This window comes from Sphaeramia orbicularis, chromosome 14 (genome assembly GCF_902148855.1).
Source record: "Sphaeramia orbicularis chromosome 14, fSphaOr1.1, whole genome shotgun sequence".
NCBI lineage: Eukaryota > Metazoa > Chordata > Actinopteri > Kurtiformes > Apogonidae > Sphaeramia > Sphaeramia orbicularis.
This window is the reverse complement of record NC_043970.1, coordinates 9,616,331-9,641,907: the sequence shown is the minus strand read 5'-3', so window position 1 is coordinate 9,641,907 and position 25,577 is coordinate 9,616,331. Positions and strand designations below refer to the sequence as shown.

The window sequence follows — 25,577 nt, the reverse complement described above, 5'->3', positions numbered from 1 at the left end:
ACAATAAATCAGTAAGTATCAATGATATCAAGTTGGAATTTGAATTTTTTACAGATTTGATTGGAATATGACCAAAACATAGGCTATTTCTGTAATATAATAATCCACATAACTGGGTGATAATAAATGGCATCTGGATACATTTCCCAAAGCTTTTAATTTGGCCGGTAAGCTACAGGGCCATTGGTCCTATTTTTATCAATTACTAGAAATTTCAGGCAACCCCATTTGAATTCCAGGCAACCCCATGTGGGGTCCCAACCTCAAGGTTGAAAAACACTGCCTTAACCCATAAATACCCAGTACTACTTTTATGACAGTTCCCAAATGAATTTTTCACTCCATTTAACCATTCTTAAATGATTTATCACCATTTATTCTAATATTATCCTTTCTATTTTGCATTTTTCAGTGAAAATCTGGTATTTTCCTATATTTAATTTACTCATCATGTAGATGTTCATAATAGCTCAAATTAAAATTGAGGGTTATTTATTTTTTTAAAGAGAAAAAAGAAAAAGTGACTTTTTCAGCAAAATCTATGATTAGCTGAACATAATCCAAGTATCCCCAACCACTGTCCTCTGTGAAACTTCATGTGTTTTACGGGTGAATCAATGTTGTAGAAGATGACATTGTTTTCACATTCACAACAGAGCCTCTGAACGTCCAAATGGGTCGTATCTGATGACTATGAAAAGATGACAAACTACATTTTACACTAATTATTTACATGCATTGATAGGAGTAGTGGATCAATAGGTAAACAGTTTACATCAGTAGATGATTTGGTCCACAGTGGATATTTGGGTCTTTATGTCTTAACAAAGTTCCACAGTTTAATATGCTGATAATTGGCCAGTGGAATATACAGAATGCAGAGTAGTTTTCTATAGCTCAGGTCATGATGTATGTAAACATCTTAAGTACTTTATCTGATGTATTTGTCATGCATGTCCTTATTCAACAATACAACATTCAGATTCAGCTGTAGAACAGCAGTTGATGCCTTTGAGGAAGCATTGTAACATTTTCACCTCTTCAACAATTATGCATTCTGCTGCTTTATACAATTGCAGGTTGTTCCATTACAATACAAATCCTGTTATAATATCAGCTCGAATTTTATTTACACACAAAAATATGAGCTAAACTGAATGTTTGATGGTTTAAAGGCTCTGGAAAATACATCTGTCTCTGATAAAACTGTACAGTTTCACTGTCAGAAATCAAACCATATTAGCTTTTCCTTGTCAGTGAAAACAGAAACTACTTCTTCACAGATGAGTTGTTTTAAGTGAATCATATTTGTGTGTTTTAGTCATAGAGTGCAGTTTCGAAATTGTTCATTATCAATGTAAAGCAGTTCAGCTGCTTCACACAGCTGCGCGTTTTCACTTAATAGGCTATATATGATGTGGTCTCTGGGGAGCTGAGGCTGTCGGCCCTGCTCTAATCAGGTGGAATTTAATACCAGTCCAGTCCAGTATCAAGTCTGATGTAGGCCAGGACTTTCCATGGGATCAAACCATCTGTGAGATTCTCAGGTCTATCAGCGAGGAGTTACTATCTCAGTTAACACTTTTTGCCCTCATTTTTTCCCCCGTCTGTATTTCTTTTTTTCTCAGTCTTTTCTGCACTTTCACTTTGTGAGCAGGTGTGGGGAATTTTGCCGCCATTTTTCTCCACTGCTGTACACCCACTGTCGTCACCTCATTGTGTGTGCATGTATGTTCAGAATTCATGCAGCTTAGCCCAACCTTTACCCTCTAAGAGAAAGTGTCTTTGCAGAAAGAGTAGCACAACTGAATTTTTAAAGCGATGAATGCAGTGTAAAGAAAGTTTCCAACCACCCTGACATTTGACATGCACTGCTGCACAAAATACTGTAATTCACTTACACTGTGTGAAATTATCATTGAACAAAGAGTTGCTTTTTTTCTTTTTTTTGCACCAATAGGATCTTCAAATGTTACATTTGTAAAAGTAGAGCCCTTGCACTCAAGGCCATATTTTCCAGCCTTGCACATCGTTAAAGCTTCATATGTTTTATATCCAGATAAAGGAGGATCAATAGTTCAGTGTAACTGTGAACAAACTGAGCAGACGCTTATTACAAAAGACTTTTAAAGGATTTAAGTTTTCTTTTTCTTTTTTTTCCAAACTTGTCCTGTTCAGCAATTTGGCCTCCAATATAAGTGCACTAGGTGTGATGGGTTACTTAACAATTTTGATCAAAGAAGGTTTTGAACCTTAGATCAAATCCCAAATTAATAATTTTATTACTGTACAGATGTAACCTGATGAGAGAGCAGGACAGGGTTATACACAAATAAACACTGATACAGACCCTGAAACAAACAACAGGCAAAAACGAGACAGTTCAACAACGATAAAGAACTTATCTTTTTGACATTTTTTTCTGAGACTGTTGAGACAGAATTTCCAAGAAAATAGTAAGATGAAGTATATTTTTTTTTATTATCATTTTAAGGCAGGTCCCAATTATCATTAATGCTTTAAATGCTGTACTATGAATAAATATTTTCTGAATGCATCACACTGCAGAAAAATGTGGTACTAGAAAATAATATGAAATTAGTAATGGGTTGAATTCTTTTTTTTTTTCTGAAATGCTAAGGGACGGCAAAGTAAGATTTTCATTGTACAGGGAAGCCTGTTTGATTACTGTACACAGGACAGTAAACACTTTGAGTCTTGAATCTTGGAGTGTCCACTGAAGACAGAGATGCAGACGGGCCCACCAAATAAAAGAAGATATGTTAATTGCAAATATTACTACTACCACTATTATTTTCAGTATCTTAAAAGCCACCAGACCCCTTTTAATAAAACAGTAATTTTGTTTTAATAAAGCCTTTTTTTTTTCCTCTGTATGACCTCGATGTGGGCAAGAGAACCACTGGTCCAAATGTGTCCTAGTTTTCATTACATTGTGATGAAAAAATTCAACACCAAACCGACTGTTAATCTTTTTGAAATGGTGCATTTGTTCTGATGTGTAACTTGTGTTTAATTCACAGATCTGAAATCATTCATGAACATGATTCATAAATGGTTGTTTTTATTTGTCTTTGATGGACGCTTTATTAAGTGTAATCTCAATTCATTTGATGACAAAACATGGTAGTGTCCTGCTCAGATCTCTTTGTGAAAAGGCTCTTTCCTGAAAAGCAGTTTGATTGCAGCCACTTGAAAGGATTGCAGAGCAAGTTGAATCCACCATTAATTCTCACTGACTGTCCTTCTTTTTCTTCTTCCTCCTTTTTTCCACCACATCAGGGTAATGTGATTGTGAGAGGTGAGTGAATGAGTCTTTTTAATGCGTCATTTCCATGAAATGTGAGATTAAAGACATTAGACTCAAAGCACTGTGGAGGGGGGAGGGGGACAAAAGAAAGGACGCTTTAATTTCCGCTTCACAAATAAAGAGAGGCAAATCTACTTAGTGTGTCATCTGAAAACTAAAGAATACATTAGAGCTGTTTTATCGGCGTACGGTCCTCTAAATGAACATGTGCGTGCATATGAGTGCACACACAAGCATGCAGTTGCGTTTCTCTGCACACATGTGTACGTGAAAATGCATACATATGACAGTGCGTGTGCACCAGGGTCAGCTCGAAGGGCCCACATTACAAACAAGTGATGTCGGAGATCCCATTAACTCTTGTATTCAGCAGCAGATTTCTGTTCAAACAGAGCGGAGATAAAAGGCAGCAACAATATGCTGATAAATCAAAGGCCTTTCAAGTGAAATTAGACTACAGAGACACTGAGAGCTACATTTACCATTTCCCCACGCACTTAAAAAGATGTTGATATCTAATTGGAATTTTTAAAGAAATTGTGTCTTTGAAGTAATTACATCTTTGATGTAATCAACAAACAGGCGATTTATTATTCAGCACTCATGTAGTTGCTGTTCAACAATGGTTTTCTTCATGTGTGTAGCAAATAGTGAATATAATGTTAGTATTCTTTACCCTCCTCATATTAAAAAAGGTGATACACCAATGAAGTCAAAAACACCTCACTGTATTATACAATAAATGTCAGCATTACAACGGAAGGGTTCCCTCTTAAAGGAACTTAAAGTTTATCTTTATACAGATTAAACAATAATTGCACGGAAAATTTTCATAATGCCAGGATATAGAGAATACTTTAGATCCCAGCTCCTCAAAACACTATATACAGACAAACAAACCAGTGAAGGAAAACGGATCACAGAAGGGGGGAAAGTATCTGGATATCTTAATTAAAAGTAAAAATATCACAGTGTGCAAATTCTCCATTAAAGGTCCCAAATTCATGTAAATTGTGATGTTTAAAGAAGTATAAAGTAGTGTATGTTGGTGATTTACAAGTGTGTCACATTTGAAGTTAGGAAGCATATTTGAGTACAGTTATATTCCACCACATCCTTTACCCCGACTCTAAATTTTGGGGTGAGCCATATTTAAACATTGTACATTTTAGTAAGCAATGCCTTAATTCCTTGATCAGTGTGCAACTTGAGTTCAGTGTTGTCAGTTTGTTTTGGGATACCCTGAGTTGTTCCTACATCACAGGCAAATTATTGAAGACAGTGGCCTCAGTGACTGGAAATTTAGTCAAATGTCAAAACAAATATTCCTAGTCATTTCTTTTTGGATTGCTTTTGGCTGATAGTATCGGCCACCGTACATCAATCCTTTATACGACAAAAGCAAAACTCATGAAAGGCCTTTTCATCAATAAACATAATGTGCGTGCACTTGAAAACCCTCGGCCTGACTTATCAGGCACACCACTGGCCGAAGTGGCCTGACGGACACATGGACAAATGGACGACCAACTGATGACAATGCCCTGTGGCCAGTGTGGCTGAGGGTAAAAACCATTACAATCCTTGATTTGTGTAACCATAACCGTAACTTGACCAATATTCTGCTTGTTATGTAATGTTTTGTGTATTTGTAGGTCCACTGTGAACTATAAGTTGTAACATATATGTGCAAATGATGTACTGAGGCATAATATTGTTAAAATTGCACTTATTTTCTTAAGACATTTTAGGATGTTCATGTTATTCAGATTTTTTAAGGAAACTTTGTAGACGTAAACATTTTCATGAAGTAATTTTACTTTTTCCACAGTTATTGTTTTACTGTTCCAGCCCAGTTGGCATCATATTGGGCACAATGTGGAACCTGAACTACAATGAGTTCGACAACCCTGATATACAGTGTTTTATCATACAAACCAGAAACACACTTACACAGATATCCAAATATGTCAGGTATGGATATGTATACGTAACACACCAGCACAATGAATAAGGGGAAAAGTCATTTATATTTCCCTGTCTTTTGCTCCTCAAACAACAAAAGCATAGCAGAATAAAAACCTTTCATTTAGCACCATTTTTGTGGGTTTGGTCATAATATTTCATCCACTTTGGGGAGTATAAAACATCCAGTAGGTAAATGCATCTGCTACAAGTATTAATGATTTCAGAGATGGAGTCAAGAATCATTTAATGTTTAAACATTCAGAAAGAAAACACTGACCCTCATTGAGACAGTCAAGTGGCTTTACTATACTGTTTTTATCATTAATGCATGGTAAGGCTGCAGACAAGGCAATTTAAAAAGCATTTGCTGCTCATCTGCACATCTCTACTATAGCCCTTTGACCAGTTCTTCCATATAGAAGCTCTACTATACGTCTAGTCGGTTTTAAGCTAAATAAAGTAATTTATGATGTCTGTGTGTGTATCCCTCCACTATAATTTCTCTGGAAAATTCAAACTATCACCACTTGAGCATCTGAAAGAAACTTTAAATCCCTTTTTAGACTGTCTCAGCTCCTCTGAGCATGTATTTGCTTTGACTTGTAACCGTGCAAATCGGCCCTCATGCATATAATCTCCATATTAAAAAACAAGTAAATCAAAGTGGACCAGGGTTCAGTCAGTCACAGCTGAGGCATTACCAGATAAAACCCTGTGTTTACTATTGATTAGAATATGAATTTATTCACTGAAGATTTATGTCCGCCTACAAGGGTGGGTAACTCGACTCCTGTAAATTAAAGGGTGGGTGAACTTTTCCCTTCATTGCATCCATGTGGATGTGTGTATCTGCCTGTGTGTATGTGTGCACCTGAACATATGTGTGACTCTTTGGGGTTTCTTCTACATGTTTCAGATTCAAAGATGGTGTATGTGTTATTTGATCTTTGTGTGTGTGTCAGACATGTACACACTCGTCTGTTTCAGCTAAGGTAATTATGTGTAAGTTGTGAGTTTGTGTGTGAATGTGTGTGTGGTGGGGTGAGGGGAGAAGGGGGGAGGTTAAATACAGAGGGGTTGATAATTACGGGTTAAATGAGTGCTCGCAGTCAGCCTCCCTGAGTGTGTGTAAAAAAAGGAAGGCGCAGCGAAAGCCACTTCAAGGCCAGCTAATTACCCCGAGGAAGAGAGGAAACATAAATGGACGATTTTGTGGCTATAATGTTACAGCAAAACAGCTACATCGACCTCAGCACGTGAAACGGAGCCACAGCTACTTTTTGAAGGCTCATAGCAGCCGTACATGCACATATGTGTGCATGTATCAGCACGCACTTTCATACATGGGTGTAGAATCTGTACAAAGCCAGAAAGTCTTATGAAACCCATTATCATCACTGTTATGGAGAGGTGATCCTGAAAGTCAAATTCAGGAGTAAGTGTTTCAAAATAATGTATTACTAACACAAAATAATCAGTAACTCAAAATAATGACTTAGTACTAGGATCAAACACACATTAATAATTGAAAATATTGTATTATCTGAAAATAATGTGTTATCACAAAATAATGGGTTAATATCTGAGCATAATGAGAAATCAATGTGTCACTGTCAAAAAATGGGTTATTTCTTCAAACTAATGAGAGGGTAATGTGTTACTTTTGCAAAATAATGAGTTAGTGTCTGAAAATAATGAAAAAACAGTGTGTTAGTCATAAAATAAGTTAGTCTCTGAAACTAATGACAGGGTAATGTGTTACTCTTGCAAAAAAATTTGTTAATATCTGAAAATAATGACAAAACAATGCACTATTACCACAAAATGAGTTGGTATCTTAAAATTAATCACCAGAATATTTAGTCATCTCAAAACATGAGAAAATAATGTGTTGTTAAATCAAAATAATGCATTAGTAAGTCAAGATAATCTATTATCTGAAAATAATGTCATAATAAGTCGTCCACTAGTTATTCAAAATCATACGTATCTTGAAAAAGAAGTGAAAGTTAAGAATATGATTATTTGAATGAATAGGATCTTTTTTGCCCCCTCAGTCTGGAGTAAACATACTTATAAATGGGTATCCATGTTCTGGTCATGCATCATGTGCAGAATGAGTTGCATGTGATCATTCCCTCCTACATCTGTTAAAACTCATTGATATATTTGTTGACACTTATCTCTTCAGTCTATTACCGGCTCTTGTTTTCTTTATGTGACCATTCCATCTCATCTGACACTTTTTGTTTGACTTCTTAGCTTTAGCTCTTATCTCGTAGCAGCACCATCAGACTCTTCTGTCTAAATGTAATGTTACCAATTCCTTCAGCTGCAGTGCTCTTTCTCAATTTGAGTGTTTCTGTAGGTCATATTAAATGCAGTCCACCTTATTGTATCTCCACCTCCATCTTATGCCTGTGTACTGACTCCTCCCACCCTTTGGCACTCCTCTCTGCTGCAGAGGCAGTGTGTTTTGTTCTCATGTGTCTGAACATTAAAAGTAGTTTGATCTTAGCTCCACAGTTAGCCACATAGCATACACAGTAGGATGCATTTGTGTGTGTGTGTGTGTGTGTGTGTGTGTGTGTGTGTGTGTGTGTGTGTGTGTGTGTGTTTATGGCCAGTGAGAAGTTTAAGATGTTGATGGATAGGAAAGACACTGTTGAAAGGGTGTGTGTGAGTGTTAATGTGGTGTAGAGTGTGGAAGCTCTGCCTTTAAGTGATAAGGTATTCACTTTGTAACTCCGCAGGAGGCCCAGCAAGTAGCTGCAGATCTGCCCCTCTGTAGTGCTGATGTTACACACTTTATGCACACACACAGATGCAGATGCAAATGGAGATGCACACAAGAGCACACACACACACACACACTCACTCAGCCTTGTCCATCTTTATGAAAAATAAAATAACTTAAAAACTTTACTCAGAAATATTCATATACATGAAAATCAGCATCTCTGCCAGCTTTCAAAGACTTGGAGCTTGGAGACACACAAAAACAAAAACACTGTACAGATACATATACACAAGTGATCCATTTCACATAAAATCACACAAGTAGAAAATAAATAAATAAACACACACATCCACCCACCCACTAAAAAAGTCACAGGAAAGATGCTGATTTACAGCATGCTCCTACAGAAACACTCTATCCAGCAGTCCACACACACACACACACACACACACACACACACACACACACACACACAGATGAAGTTCAAACATATGCGGTGTAACTCCATCCAAGGCTGCCTGGTTAGCTGCATCCAACATTACAAACGGCTGTGACATATCATATGTCAGCCAGCATGCTGTGAGCATTAGCAATAACTGGATTTCACGTACGTTATTGAAAGCCATTTGTAAACAGAAACATGAAAGCAAACAAGCTCGCACGCAGCCTTACTTGATCATCAAAGGCTTATCGATCAAATGGGCCTCCTCCTCCTCCTCCTCCTCCTCCTCCTCCTCCTCCTCCTTCTCCCTGCTCCACTGAAAACCAATAGGAGCCAAGCTCAGCCCATCTGTTTGTTCAACTATGTAGAAAACGTCCTGCCTTCTTTCTTGTACATTAGATCAGTTGGTCATTCCATCTCAACAAGTAAATGGTGGCGTCCCCACGAGTGTAGGTTGATCGGGAAATGTTAGCAAACACAGACTTAAGACTTTTTTCTGTAATGTTTTAGGTTTATGTCAGCCTGAAGAAAAATGTACATCTTCACTGTAATCCTTTGGCTAGTAGTAGATCTTGGAATATGATATTTTACTGGTTTTAATAGTAACTGACCCTTCACTGAGCCAGTACCAAGAATGAAATCTGTCCAGTGCTGCAACAGCAACCATATCCAGGGACAGGAAGGGACAGGAAAGACAAACACAGTGAATATGGAACCAGTGAGTCCCAACAGCAGATATCCTTAAAGTTTAGAGGAGATGTTGCATTTTTCACCTTTTCAAAGCCAAAATCTTAAGAGCAGAGGTGTCAGATCAAATCCATCTTTATTGCTTACTAATAGTTTTGGAGGTTTCTTACTTGCTGCAATGTATTAGAAAATTTTTATTTTTATTTTTATTTTTTTTGGGGGGGGGGTTTAATTAATGCTAGCTAACTTAACTCGGTTATTTGCAAACTAAGAAAGTCTTTGCCTTGAAACTATGTTAGTGGTATTTCTCCTATGTTGTGTTCCAAACATAACTTACCATTGATCTTCATCTGTCTTTGTTTATTAGCAACTCGGATGCTAGCTATTATTATTTTTCTGCCCATGAGCAAACAAGAGGTTTTACTGAGCAAATGAGTGCTCTCAAACACATATTGATGGCCATCCTGTTGTATTTTCTATATTTTTTACAACCATTACTACAGAAATATGCTATTATTTCCTTTGGATCACTGTATCTTTAACTGACATAATTGTAAATACCACAGAAGGACAGGATTTAAGGTGTAAAGTCTATATTTGATCCAAATATGATAAATGCATCCTGAAGCTTGTGTAAAAAATCCTTTGACGTTTATAGTGGTTGGTTAATGTGTATTCTTGTGTGTTGTGTTTTTTGTTGCAGTCTAACAAAGTGTCAGTAGTGCAGCAGTCTCACGGGATGCACCCACTGACGTCCCTCCTGCCCTACAGCAACGACCACTTCAGCCCAAGTCCTCCACACCTGCCCACAGACATGACCCAGAAGACAGGTGAGACCAATCACACACCGGAGCCACAGTGATCTACGGTGACTGTATGCATTAGAGAGGCCACACACATAACTGACACATACTGTACACACATAAATAAACACAGACATACTCCAGACTGCTGCGGAAATCTTCATCCACATACGCACTGTTTGTGCTGTCGGCACATCATTCATCACATTTACACACATGCAGACACACTTGTGCACAATGCATTCCTGTTATTTTCCTGAGAGTTGTCTCACTTCACCAAAACTCCAAACAGAAACACGTGTGTATATGTAGTTAAATATAATATGTAGTATTTTACCTCTCTCTCTCTCTGTCTCTCTCTCTGTCTCTCCGTCTCTGTCTCTCTGTGTAACACCCCCCACACATTAAATACATTCACATTTTCGAACCACCGTGTCGTCTTCCCTCACATATGGAGATATACACAGACACACACACACTCCATGCACGCACGCAGTGTGTGAAGTGGCAGCATCGGCTCCGTCAGCCTGTGGCGGTCCCACTTCTGCTCTGAAGTGGCCGGCTCCTCTGGAGGGACCGCCAGCCGCACAAACATACACACACACACAAAGATGGAAACAATTAGGGTGACAATCGCAAAAAGCCATCTTAGCAGCACACACAAGGTTCTCCTTAGCCAGCTCTGTACATACAAACATGCAGTGTGTTCTGTTTGGAAGGCACAAACAAACACACCCCGACATTTAAACACTGGGACTTTAGTCCTGCTCAGGGCATAACTTCAAGGACAAGCTGTGTCTTGGAAAGATATGCTTATTAGTATATGTACATTAGGCCTGTAACTGTACACATACCGAACCGAACTGTTTCGGTACACACCTGTTCGGTTTGGTACACAGCTGTACCGAAATGGCACAGTATGATGACAAAAAGAAAAAGGAACAAAAGACATTGTTTGATGCGGAACTTTAAATCTGCGCAAGTTTCACACGGACATATTGAAGGACGCACACATTGACCTGAAATACGAAATAGCAGCTGATATAAGGTTAAAAAAACAACAAATATGATGTGAACCTGGAAGGAAGATATTGAAGACCCTCCGCCATCATTACAGTCCTGTTTGGGATCACTTCAGGTCCCGGTGAAAGACAACAACGAGGAAAGAGATGGTGATAAGATGAGCGTTGTTTACCGCCTTTGAACTACGGTAGTTCTAAAACACACTAGCTCTGTCTGTCTCTCTCTCTCACGCACACTGTATAACAGAGGAATAGAACTCGGAGTTGGGCATTGAAAGTATATAAAAATAAAGTTTCACTTTCGTTTCACGCCAGCGTTAGTTACGTTAGTTATGGACCGGACCGCAACCCCCCACCCCCCCGGCTCCGACCAAAAAAAAAAAAAAAACAACAAACAAACCATCCCCCAGACAAGCGCACACGCACGCACACACAAGTACACAAAGTAGCCTAAACTGTTTGCTGGCTGTCCTAAAATAAATAATTTGGTTAAGTTTGTTGTCAATGTTGCTCTTCAGTTTGTTAAAACAGAATACCAGTTTACCCTCCTGTTAATGTTGCACTTCATGCAGAATTTTTTTGTTGATATTTTTATGCAGAATGTGAACTAACGGAACTGTGAATAGATTTTTTTTGTTTGTTCAAAACTACCTGTCAGGGAAGAGTGCAATACTAATGTTTTAAAATAAATTTAGTAATATTAATAATTTATTTTATTTTCTGTTTGATTTATAGCAGCAGAATTATATTATTCCTGTTTTTCTATATTCTATTGTGTCCAAAAATTGGGGGAAAAATGTTCAAAAATTCATAAATGTATTAAAGACATTTTGAAGGGTTTTCTTTCTTCCCGTACCAAACCAAAAACAAGTGAACCGTGGCTTTCAAAACCGAAAACGTACCAAACCGAAAATTTTGTGTATCGTTACAGGCCTAATGTACATGCATGTTATTAATCTGAATATATCAATATGCCAGATTTTATACAGGCCATGTAAGCAGAATATTCAAATTGAATATCAGAATAGGGTGTTGTACTGGCAGTCGTTTATCAATAACGAATCCCCCAAAATTGTGGTACAAATGCTATATTTTTAAAGTGACAATGTGGCTGTGCCAAATATCAATGTTATTTTCTGTTTGTTTATACCCCCAGGGGCATAATATAGTAAATACCTGGAATTCTGTCTATCTCAAATTAAAATTTTTGGATTTTTCAAAAAAAATGTTTGAACTTGGGAAATTTGTCCAACCTATTTTTCCAAGACTATTCACCCGATTCTTTTCAAATCTGACACATTAACTTTATCACTAGGAGAGGTGCAATGCCAAGTTTTAATGGCTGAATTTAAATTTTTGGATTTTTTACAGATTTTTGAAAATGTGAGCTAAAAATTTGAAGTTAGAAAAATTGGTCAACTGCTTTATTATACCCCCGCCCTATGGGAAGGGGGTTAGATACTATATACCAGAAATTCTGTCTGTTGTTACACCTGTCCTGTCCATCCATACTCATGACGTGTTGTATTGTGAGCAGGATGGCGGGGGTATTAGTGAGCTTTACTCACTTTTTCACTTGTTTTGTTTGTGTTGTTTTTATCCCCTGTTTAAGACAGATTTTCCTAGAGTCTTTCAGACTCAAATGCAGTGATACAAAATCATGGAAAAGCCTTTATTGTAAAACAACAAACAGGCCAATGCCATCAGTGAAATATCATTACCACAGCTTGAAAGGCACAACCTCTGTCTTTTTTACAGTTGCCATCAGTTTTTCACAGTGAAGCAGAGATGCATGGTCAAAGGAAAAGTCCACATTTCTTGTCAGAAGGAGCAACATAGCTACTGTCCTATGAAATTCTTAGATGTCAGGTTTATGAAAATGTGTAAATATAGCCTAGCTCTTCCAAAGAATGAAAGGAGGTTGTGTTTACGCTTGCCATTTTTCATATTTCGACAAGATACATGCAGTATACAAAGCAAAGTACTGTAACTGATCATGTAAACATAATCATTTTTGTATCATAACAGGTCAAAGCATCACAAGACCATCAGCATTTCTGTACGTATTTATAGTTTTTGCAGAATTATCTATACATTTGGTACCACAAAATTAGAGCTAACTGTATCCAGTTAGAGGAGGCCAAGCATTCTTCTCTCTATAGAGTTTACAAGGTAAATCTGTACTACTGACTCTAAAAAAAGTATCTGGAAGCTGTTTATTCTGACCAACAACTTTATGATGTCAAATGTTATGAATATTTCACCTCTAGAGGCCTCAGGTTTTTTTTTTCTTTTTTGGGGGGGATGCACTTGCACAAAAACACACAGACGCTTTCAGCAAAAATACATATTTCATCAGTCAGAGGCTTATTAGAAGAAGTGCTTTTTACATTCCCAAAACACAACACAGGAATACTTATAGGCAGCAAGACTTCCATGAAGATCACACAGATGGGAGTGCAGCCAGAGGTCAGTAGTCACATGCTTGTAGTAATTGTGTAGCGTTGGAAAATTCACAATTTACCACAGCTGACACCCATAAAATCCCAGCTCTGATAGGATGAAGTGGGTTTCATTGATCCTCTGACTGGTTTTCTCCTGAGGAATTGCTACTGCTACGGGAAACTAAAACATTTTGGAGTCTGAACAAGATCCTCAAAGGATGTTCAAAGTGTTAAGTGGAAGAGTTTTTAAGGACAAGAGGCAAAAAAGATGCATCATCAAGTCTTTTCTGAGCTCTGATTAGTTATCAGACTCAGTGTGACCTCAGGCAATCTCCGTCTGGAAATCCCCTTTTCCTCCAAACACACTTTCCTTGTCTGGTCTAGACTCTGTGTGTGTGTAAAGGCCTGGAAGCAGGTGGCCCAGTCTGTCATTAAGGACTGAGTCACTGTACTAGCGTCAGCCATGGATACACACACACACACACAAACACACACATGCACTGCAAACACCTGGCTGCAACAATAAACCTTTCTCACACTATCCTCATCTGAATTTTCACTGTTTGCACTTAGAAACCCCACCTTACCTCCGTCCTTGTATCACTCATCAGCTGATCACAGGTAAGGCTTACCACATGTGACGTCACTGGTCTCCACTCCTGTCATCAAACTCTTCACCTGCATCATTAAACTCAAGTCAGCGTCAGTCAGTGTGTTGGGATAAATACACAAGATTAAAGTTAAAGAGAGTATATTAAAAGGTTAAGGTACATTAAAAAGCAGCAAAAATCTGATCTTTTCACTCATACACAATTCAGATCTGTTATCCTATGATGATGCACACTAATATTTCAATCAGTATCTGATTTCTTGAGTTATCAGATCATTCAAGTGATCATATAAACAGCATATTCTGATATGTTTTATTTGATAATAGCAGTAATCTGATTATGAGAAATCAGATTTTCACACCTGAATTTCTCTCCAATACTCCAATGTCTTCCTGCATCTATATAGGTTAGTCTGATTTATTTAATTCTTTTACGTCTGCACATGTGTAAACACAATTAAAGTCATAGAAACCTGAAATTACGTAGTCAAATGTGAGCACAAGAAAATAACAGGAAGTTTGAGTCTACCATCACTAAGTCTGTACGTTCTCTGAAACAAATCCAAAAATAGATTGGACCTTAAACCAGGGTTTTGGATTATTGCATTTCTAAAGTGCATGTAAACACACCAGATCTGATTATGACAATTATCTGATTGCTCCCAGTTATCAGATTTTTATGGTCATGTAAACAGGTTCAGCATGAACAACACAAGTCACATGGAATAGGATCTTTTTAACTCTGATATGGGCGACTTGCATATGTGGTCCTGAATGGGATACAGGTTTGGTCTTTTTCTATGTGACCTCACTCTGAATAGTCAGATCAGAATTTGTGCAAATTTTTACGTCACTCTAGATTTAGACTCATCTGCACTGGAAGAAGTCATTTTTAGTAGTTCAAATAAGCTTGACTTTGCACATCTGCAACAGTAAAAAACTACATAAGAATGCAAAAACATCACATCTGATCGTAAAGTACTGACTTTTTTTTGTATAGTTATTATCAATAATGCTTTCATATATTGTCTTAAAATTAAGGCTTTGAATGCACCACTTTTCCTTGTAGGGGCGCTTTCATTGTGTGTAGTAGTATTTTTTTAAGGAAAATCAGATCTGAACACTTCTAGCGCTGCTTTTGTTCATGTGGTTTAGACTGTGACCAGTTCCCGTGGGAGTCTGATATCGGCCACATATTAAAAATGAATATGAATAAGCAAACAAAAAACAAATCTGAGCAATAAATCAGGATTAAGCACTAATGCTGGTAGTATGAACAGAGGGTCAGTTACTGCAGAGGAAACGTTAGAATTTGTGTTTGAGTGAATTGTTTTGCATTGTCATAGTGTTTGAAACTGGCAGGAAAAGTTAAAGTAGTTCAAAGAGTTTAGTAACACTTAAATTATGTGTGTCCTGTTTTATATATATTTATTAATAAGTAATAAAGTCCGTATAACTTGACTGTTAACGTGTAGAAATTGTAATGTCTATGTAAGAAATAATACCATCATAAACAGCTTTACTCCTGGATTATAAGACATTTATAGCGGTGTTTTCCCTTTCATTAAAATGCACCAAAGTCATTTCTTTTGCCACATATACACTCATTTTACACTCAATATACAAATGAGTGTAAAATTAATGTGCTAATATAATCTAAACTGTAGCTTTTACTGTTCTTGGTTGCTACTTATTTTTATGGAACATGATCTTGCGTTAGAACATTTTTAAGTTAGTAGATAGACCAATAGCAAAAACTTTTCACATCACAAACATTTAATTACTAACTTGCCTTTAATTTTTTCATTAGAAAAAAATATTAATACATAGTTTATTTTGTATTTACTAGCAGGCAATTCTGCACGTAATGACAGTTAACTCTGCCACCTACCAGATCATAAATATAACTGTGTCTTAGACCTAGCATTCTTATATAATTGCGGGACTTTTGAGTTTGAAAATTTATTTTTTATTTTCCAATACATTATTATTTTTCCTTACAAAGTATTCCTGAAATATTGTGTTTTCAGTAATTGCCAGGCTCAGGCATAACTGATTTCAAATATTTACTTTAAAAAACTGAGATGTTAACTTATTGTTTGGTCAACTATGTTATGGACAAAAACTGTAAAGTTTAACTTAAGGTAAATGTCAGATATTTAAACAAATCAATGTTCTTGGAAGACTGTGTCCACTTACCTACATTTTCAATTATAATCCCCATGAAGAAAATGCATCTTTTTTTTTTTTTTTTTTTTTTTTGCATTAAAACCCCTAATTTCACAGAATGCAGGTAACGGTCTAGATATTTTCTCCCAAAATTCCTGAGATTCATGATAATTTTCTTGATTAAATTATACTGAGCTACATATTTCATAGCTACTAAGTTTCTAAGTTTTTTTTTTACTTAGAGTTTAGGGAACAATTTAATTTGTTTTCTTATTTTTGTCATTAATATAATGGTAACATAGTTGACAGCATGGTATCATAGTTGATAAAGTAATATAGTTGACTAGACATGAAAAATGTATTTATTAAATAACATAATCATGAACTATATTAGTTATTATTGTATGCTGGCAAACTGCATATTCCATCTCTTAGTGCATGTAATGTAGACCTTTTGATATCATCGTGACACAAACAAGTAATACAGACTCAGACTAGTTTACATGCTGGTCATATGATTTGGAATAAACACACTTCCTTGAGAGGTGTTTTTGTAATGGGTAACTTAGCTGAAAGTGATTTCTTGGACACAGGTACAATTTGTTATTTTACATTTAAAATTTTCTGTGTTGCCAAAAAAGAAATATCTGTCATGATTATTTCCACTTAATAAAAAGAACACACTCAAACAATTTTTGAATGAGCTCATTTTATTATTGTTTAGCTAATAAGAAGGTGGTTGTTATTAAATTCAGACGGTTATTTAGTTGACATTTTAGTGTATCCAGTCATTTTTTATTAATAAGTGATTGTTTCCATAATTAAATAATTATGGAATTTGTAAAGACATGATCATAATGAACATAAAAACCTTTTTTTTTTTATTTTTTTTTTTTATTTTTTTTTTTACTTCTAATAAAAATGTATGAAAGATATATCCCATGGACTTCAAAAGTGCCTCGATTATATATTGACTCGTGTATTTCTACTCCTTCAAGGAAATGGGAATTAAATTGCCAAGAGAACTTTGAAAATGTTCACATCATAACAGTAGATGCAAGATAAAGAAAAAGTGACATACATTGGCTGAAACTGGAAAATATATATGAGGAAGAAAGTATAATTTTGATTTTACAGAATTTAAGGAGATCAGCAAACCAGAAAATTTCACTATGGTTAAAAGTGCCTTTAAAAAATGAAAACAAAAAAAACAGCTTAATAGTGGTTTTATCAGGACATGTAACAGGTTTTTATTTCAATTCAATTTATTTGATGCGATACTGTACATTTATGGGATGAGATCAGAATGTCCTATAAAACACCAACATGAATGGTGATTATGTTGCAACTTGGAACTCACAATAGTGAATTTAGTCACATAAGTAGATCTACTTAATCCTCTTCTGAAGTAGCTTCCTTACATCATCCCTTCAAATCCTCCTGTGTATCTGATCTCCTACTACTGTTCCCATCTGACTTCATACATGCCCCGGGCTATCCAGAGTTATTTTTATTGGCATTGCAGATGCATTCATGAGCAGAACATTATGTCAGTTGTCATTGTAAAATAAATTTTAGATATCTGGAACTCTAAGGGATACACGCGGTTTTTGGTTTTCTAGAGTTGTTTTTTTCATGATTGAGCATGTTTGGACTGTTCATTTTCTTTCAAAGTGTGGTGTTGTGTTGGTCCTTTTGATCTGGACTGTGGTCTGGTCTCACACTCTGGGCCTGTAATTACATCACCTATGCATCACTTACATGCAAAGGTCAGCTAATAATAACCTTTGTGTGGGGTTGTCCTTCTTTTCTTAAATTAAAACACTAGTGATCGAATGAAAGCCTCTATCAGAGTCAAGTCCACCCTTTGTGGTTTGATGCAGATCAGGGATGAGAGACGACAGGCTTTGCACTTACTCTTTGTCATTTAAAGGTAAGCTTTTAATTTCTTTGGAGCGTGTAGTCCTTCATGCTTTCTATGGCATCAGATGTTTCCTGAATGCAGCTCAGTGTTGATTCTGATTTGGAATTATTTTTATATTTATAATTTTAGATCAGGGAATGTCTGTAGTTTAATTCAGTCCAAAGTTGATGTTTGTGTTCCTGTAACCTACTTCTACTGAGTTCAAGGAGGTCACTTTCTTCTCACAGCATGGTTTACTTCCTATTCTTCTGCCTATAACAAATAATGACAATGACTGTAGTATTTGTTTGTTTGTTTTTTCAAAATCCCCTGCTTTTCTGTTATATATATATATATATATACTTAGTGCCATTAAAAACGCACGGGTCAGAATTATATGTATATTTGGAGATATATTAAATTAACTGGTTTGGGGTTACCTTCATGTTAAAGAGGGAAGCACTGGTCATTAGAGAATGAATTGTGGACAAATTATGATCAACTTAACACGTTTATTCAGTGCACTGAATACAGGTACTCAGAAATTGAAAGAGCCATAATTCAATATCGGGTGTGTCCACCTCTGGCTTCCAAACAAGCAGTGCAGCGATGAGGCATGGAACTGACAAGTCTCATGACCCTGTCCCGAGGGATCTGATCTGATCGGATCCGATCTGGCACTCAGACAACTAATTGTACTGCGATGACAGCGCAGATGGCAAGCGACTTCACCACAGCTCAGACCTGCTCGTAACATGCCAATGGCACGTTCTCTCTGGTGTATCGTAAGTTGTGGCATTTTGAGCTGGCAAAAACATTTCGGCGTTTTCTTTTCTGCCTTTATATAGGCTATTGACCACATCTAAAGTTAACAGTTAAGTGTGACTCTGTACAAGAGATTCGACCCAGTCCAAACACTGACGTTGTGTGCATCAGGAATGAAAAAAATACAGCTGTTAACTGTGTTACTCATCTCGTGAGCAACATATACAAAAAACGCACCTGAGCAAATCATTTTGTGGAAATTAAGCCATGTTTGGACCGTGCGTTTTTAATGGCGTTAAGTACATATATAGATTTATAGATTTTCCTTCATTGTTGAACTCCAGAGAAGTACCATCTTGGTGTAAGAAATCCCCGTTTTTGTCCGTTTGATTTGTAGATCAACTGTAGCATCTAATAAATCATCCACAACATCTTGACCACTGGTTAATTGTCCAGCATCTACTACAGGTGTTCAACGGTCCTGAGACTGGGATGTCCTTCCTTAGTTCATTTTTGGTTGGTACTAACCACTGCAGACCAGGAACACACAAGAAGACCTGCAGTTGTGGAGATGCTCTGACCCAGTCATCACCATTACAATATGGACCTTGTCAAAGTCACTCAGGTCCTTATTTTGATCATTTTGCTACTTCCAACACATCAGCTTCGAGGACTAAATGTTCACTTGTTGCCTAATATATCCAACCTAGTGAAAGGTACCAGTGTAATGAAATAAGCCTTATTATTACCTTCTCCTATCAGTGGTCAGAATGTTATAGCTGATCAGTGTGTATTACAATGTTGTTGTTTTTTTCTAATGACATTTCTGAATGTGGTTACACTACTACAGAGGTTTTAACACCTGAACCCTTCTGTTGCTTATGTCACCTCCTAACAATAGCTGATGTTGTAGGTCTCCATTCTAACCCCCCCACAACCTTCTTCTGTTTGTTTTCCAAATCAAGCTGAAATAAACCATAACTCTGTGCTTTTGAACAAACTAGCGCGGGACAGCACAGTGGGGAATGAAAACTTGAAAACTAATCACAACCACCAAGTCATAATGATGTTTTTTCATTTTTTTGTTGAAATTATTTGAATTCATAAATATTAGCCAACCATCTTTTGATTTACCAAACTCAGATTATTCTATTTCAGTTCCTTTCAACAGTAATACAGATTTTGCAATACAGACTTTTTTTCTACGACATTTGTTTCCCTCATCTACACAAATGGTGGTCTGTCACAAAAATTAAGAATTTTTTTTTTTTTTAAACACCCCCAAAGTGAAGATTTATTCTGGCGCATGACTTTACAAGACAGGTAATTGTCAACTAATGCAGAAATATTTATCATAACTGTCCATTGTTGGGGTGACATGGTGGTGCAGTGGTTAGTACTCGTGCCTCACAGCAAGAAGGTCCTGGGTTAGATTCCAACACCAGTAGACGGGGGTGGGACCTTTCTGTGTGGAGTTTGCATGTTCTCCCTGTGTCTGCGTGGGTTCTCTCCGGGTACTCTGGCTTCCTCCTACCATCCAAAGACATGCACTGATAGGTTAATTGGTTAATGTAAATTGCCCATTGGTGTGAATGTGAGAGTGATTGTTTGTCTCTATATGTCAGCCCTGCGGTGAACTGGCGAAATGTCCAGGGTGTACCCCGCCTGTAAGTAGCTGGGATAGGCTCCAGCGACCCCCGTGACCCTAGTGAGGATAAAGTGGGTTCCAAAAATAAATGAATGAGTTCATTGTCGACTGTTATATCAAAAAACCCAAATCAATGGTTTCATTTTCATGTGTACAGAGAGCTGTTGTTTTCGTTTTGTTTATTTTTAATGGAGAAGGAAAGTATCTGTTTGGAAAAATATCAGTATTAGTGTGCGCAAGGTATAAGTAATAGATAACATACATCAATCAATGATAATTATTTTTGCTTTATTTTGCAATCATAACCAACTCGCGTATTATACAGCCACTTAGTAAGGAAATTAAGAATTTGACAAAAAGTGCTGATTTCTCTAGGATTGGTTTGTTGCACACAAATAGCAGTGCACACATACTGTCATTGACTAGTCATAATGTTAATAAGCTGTCAGATGTTGTGTTCAGTCCAGCTGGTCAATGAGTCACCTCAGTAATAACAAAACACTGAGCTCCAGCACAGACTCATGTCACTCAAATGTTTTGTAGATATGACCGTTTGCCTTCACAGGGGAGCAGTAAATACAAAGTGAAAACCAGAAATGAAACATGTTTGCTTGCAGTCATGTATACAATGAACCTGCTGGTGTAGTTTCATGTAGTCTTCTAGTGTTGTTTAATTTCACACATTCCACTTGCCCTGAACAGGTTTTTGGTGACAGTCGGTAACAGTGCATCTTAAAAAAACATATTCATGTTTATCTTTTTGAACTTGTTTCTGTATTCGCTTCCACCGCATTCATTAAATTATCATAGTCAAGGCAAATGGATAGCTCCTATAGCAACTTTCTGATCCTTTTTTGAGAAACCATTCAAACCGCAACTTTTTTAATACCATGGTTACTTTCTAAATATTTGTGTAGGGTTTCAGCATCGTTACATCTTGTTTTTTTCCTTTTTTCATTTTTGTACATATTTCAGATTTACTAAACATGACTGAGTCACTCAGACTTAAAAAAAAAAAGTGAGAAAAGCGAAACCAAGTATTAGGAATGAAACGTGATAGATAATGAGACAAAGATGACAAAAAGACAAACCGCATTTACCATTTCATGTCGGGCAGAGCTTTTATTTTACTGTATGTGTCACACTGTGAAATCTCTTTAAAATATGGACCACATGGACTACTACCAGGAAATGGTGTTTGGTCTCAACAATAAAGTGTTCCTGTACTCATCACCACCTTTACTGTAACAAAACACTACAAAGTTCCTTCTGGTCTTGAGCTCTTTTATTTCCACCGCATAAGCTGATTGTCAAGTCATGTAAAGGCTCAGAAGCTGCGGCGCTTTCACTTTCAGTGGTTAGAACCAGCACGGCGCATTATCAGCAGAGGAATACTATTTTCAGCTACCTCAACTTCTCAGTTTAACATGCACACGTTCTGATACTGAGTTCACGCAGAGCAGGTTTGACTCAAATGGTTTCCCTTTGAAGTGTTTTCCCCCGGACAATGACTTTGGAGACCGTGAGATAGTTGCTGTAGTTGTTATTAGAAGGTTGCTTAAAAAAAGGGGCATTCCAAAGAAAACTGCCCCATTACTGCTGCTAATTTCCCCCTTCACGTTTCCCAACAGCAACACAGCACGGATGGTGTCAAAGCTGAAGCTGAAACGTGACTTACAGAAAACAGCGTCATATTTTTATGAAGTGTGACAGATTAAAAATCACACTCAGGTCTGGGCATAATTAGGGATTTCTGTTTTGACAGAAACCTAGAAACTACCTCTGCACTTCAGTCTTTAAATATGAAAAGAAATGTATAGATTTTTATTGAATATTAGATGCTACCAGCATTAGATATACCAAAGAATAAGGTGTTATGGCAAAGGCTGTGGTATAGTTCTATATGTAAGAACATTTATAACCCTTTGACTCAGTTCTCTTGCTCTATGGTAAAACTTTTCCAGAACCTGATAAATTTTAAAGTTAGCAAATCTCCCAGTGTCCCACTATGGAACAATTATAGGTTTACATTGAATGGCATGTCACTCAGAAATGAGGACTGGGATTCTGAAGGTATTAGAACTTTACATGATTTGAAGAACCCCCGTAACAGAAAATTGAAGAGTTGAATTCAGTATCGAAAATAAGGATTTCATATTTTATATATATATATATATATATATATATATATGCAAATAAGATCACAATTAACTAAATATTTAGGGGAGCCTGTAGTTATACCCAAGTTGACAGAAACTGAGTTTATACTAGAATCAATGGTTTGGCAGAAGGTCAAAATTGCATCAAAATTGTACAAATTGATGAGCAAAACAGTAGGAGACAAGTAGAATGCAGTCCAAAGAAATTGGGAGACTGAGTTGAGGAAATCCTTGGGATCTGAAGTATGAGACCATATCTGGAAAACATTTCATAAAGTATCTAAATCAGTAAAAAACAAGATTATCAACTTTCATTTTGCACATAGAACTTATTTCACTCCTGTTCAGTTCCATAGGATTGGTGCATCCATTTCTGATCTTTGTTGGTATTGTAAAAAAGAAAAAGGTATTTTTTATCACATGGTATGGGCTTGTACTGAGGTAAAAACCTTTTGGGAAAATATAACACAATCACCAGGAAATGTTTGGATGTACTGTTCATTGTGATCCAGTACTGTGCCTCTTGAATTACACTGGTGAAGATACCTGGTCCAGATTCAGCAAACAAATTTTAACAACTGGATACATGACAGCTAAGAGTGATAGCAATGAACTGGAAGGATGCCAATCAGCTGACAGAGGGACTTTGGCTTCAAACATTCCTGGAGATGATCTCTATAGAGGGAGCAACTTTTAATCGTTCAGAAATGCATAATAAAGAACAACAACTGTGGAAGGACATAATGGACATTATTTGTAGAGGACCTACGTTCCCCAGAGACTTGACTGGAGCAACATGAAGGGTCTATGTTTCCTTTGGTCCATGTTAATATATTGTATGTTATATTACATTATATTAAACGCCACCAAGCATTTTGCAAAGCTGCAAATCTTTGCACCGAAAGAGTTGAAGCCACAATGTGCATACTAAAGGATGTTCTATGTGGTAAAAGCAAGATACACCACACATTTTGTAGTATTTTGAATGATGCGTGCAAAAGCAGAGCAAGGATTAAGTTACATTTCAAAAAATGAGAAAAAAAAATCTGTGCATTTCTTTGCTTTTTATTGTCATTCTGAACATGGTCTTTTGCACCCTTTACAGCAAATGGAATTTACCTTCTATCAAATTGATTCAATCCTCTAAATGTCAAACTGAGTTAGACAAATTCTCTCAAGAAAAATCAATTTCTTTCAAGTATTTGAGACACATTAGGACCAAGGACACAAATGCCCTGATATTATAGCAATGTTGTCCTGTGATTTTATCTCTATTTGAAAAATACTAAACTTCATTATACTTGTATTTATAAATTACTTGGCCATGTTGTCATCTTATTCTGTCAGTTCAAATGTTAAGAATCCAGCCTTTTTGATGCACCTGATTTTACCATGAATATCAAAATTTTACTCATCCTGCATTACTGCATATTTCATTTTATTTACCCACTTTTCTTAAGTGTAACAGAGTAATTGGGAAAGGAAAACATAACTTTTATCTTGTTTTTGTCTATTGTGTTGCCATGTTGGACATTTTACATAATTTTTATGTAATGTTTGTCTGGTTACATCTTTTACATAACATTTCTAAAGTTTTAGAAACAATTTTCTTCTGTTATGTCAGGAAAAGGAATGCCTTGACCAGGTTTTGTTTAGTTTTTTCATTCAGCTTTGGTGTTTGATATTATGAGGAAAGATTTTGTGGACGCTGGAAACATTTTGATGAAACAATACATGGAATTAAATAGGATTAGGACTGTTAAATCAAACTTAATGATATTGTGACCACAGTGCCATAGTCATTTTAGATGTTTATGCATTATTCGTTCCAATTTTATTTATTTAGTTGTTTTATTTCAGTTTACAAGACTGATAGTTTTAGTGTTAGTTCTCTCAAATATCCCCACTGGCCACATTATAGAAATAGTAAACATGAATAAAAGCCCAGAGGCCCTTCTTATCCCAAAAGTGCAGAATCTGCACAGTGCTGTAGTAATGGCAAAATGTTTTTCATACAATTTGTTTTTAACTTTTTACATTTTTTGGTTTTTCATGAACTTGAGCCATAAACAAAAATACCAAATACTCAGTAAATGTCATTTTTTTAACCCTTTAAATGTCAGGTTTGTAATGTAAACAAGCAATATTTTTTTTATGCAAAAAACACAAAAAACCTCTTTTTTCCAGTATACTACATAAAAATTGGATTACTTTTTTTTTTTTTTTTTTTTTTACAGCCAGGCATATGTCAATGATTAACAGGTTAACTGGTTAATGTGCAATGTTATTTTTTGTTCTTGGTCAAATGCTAAATGCTAAAATGTGTCAATGCGCATTTTTCATTGTTTACAATGTGCAGATTTTAGTGGCTGGGTCAGAATCTTAAAAATCATGCAAAAACGAAAAACTTGGGAATCCTGACCTAATACAAACTGTGAAAAATAATATGTCCTTTTATAACATCAAGTGCAAAGTGTGCATAATGCGCTCACCCAGATACTGGAGGTTAATGAGCATGATTGTGCTGTCAAACAAAAAAGATCCAGCTTAGTGCAGAGGATGACAGTGATGAATAACAAGTCCATAAAAGCAATATGAGGGAGAGGTGAACAATAAGGAAGGACAGCTGAGGGCTTTAATGAAGAAGTGTAAGAACAGAGGATGACCATTAGGGAGGGAGAAAATAGGTAAAAGGTAGAAAAAGGGGTGAGTAAGAGGGCACAAAGAGGGGGGAGGAACACGAGCTGGAGGAAGGAGGCATGAGTGGGAGGAAGGGCGTGGCGGGACAGACGGAGGGAGGGGAGGAAGGACCGGAGTGGTGAGACAGGTCGACTGACACAGTCACATTCCTGTTGTCCAGATTTATAGCGGCTCGGGGTCCTGAAC

General features: G+C 36.6%; 1 protein-coding gene across 7 annotated transcripts in view; it reads left to right on the top strand.

The window, feature by feature from the left end:
• The window catches only part of tcf7 (transcription factor 7), a 111,198-nt gene that overhangs the window by 61,030 nt on the left and 24,591 nt on the right, over nucleotides 1-25,577 (top strand). For all 7 annotated transcript variants that reach the window (XM_030153452.1, XM_030153451.1, XM_030153449.1 and 4 more), the window contains exon 4: nucleotides 9,872-9,998. In XM_030153452.1, the coding sequence (XP_030009312.1) occupies nucleotides 9,872-9,998 (127 nt within the window). The remainder of the gene's footprint in view (nucleotides 1-9,871; nucleotides 9,999-25,577) is intronic.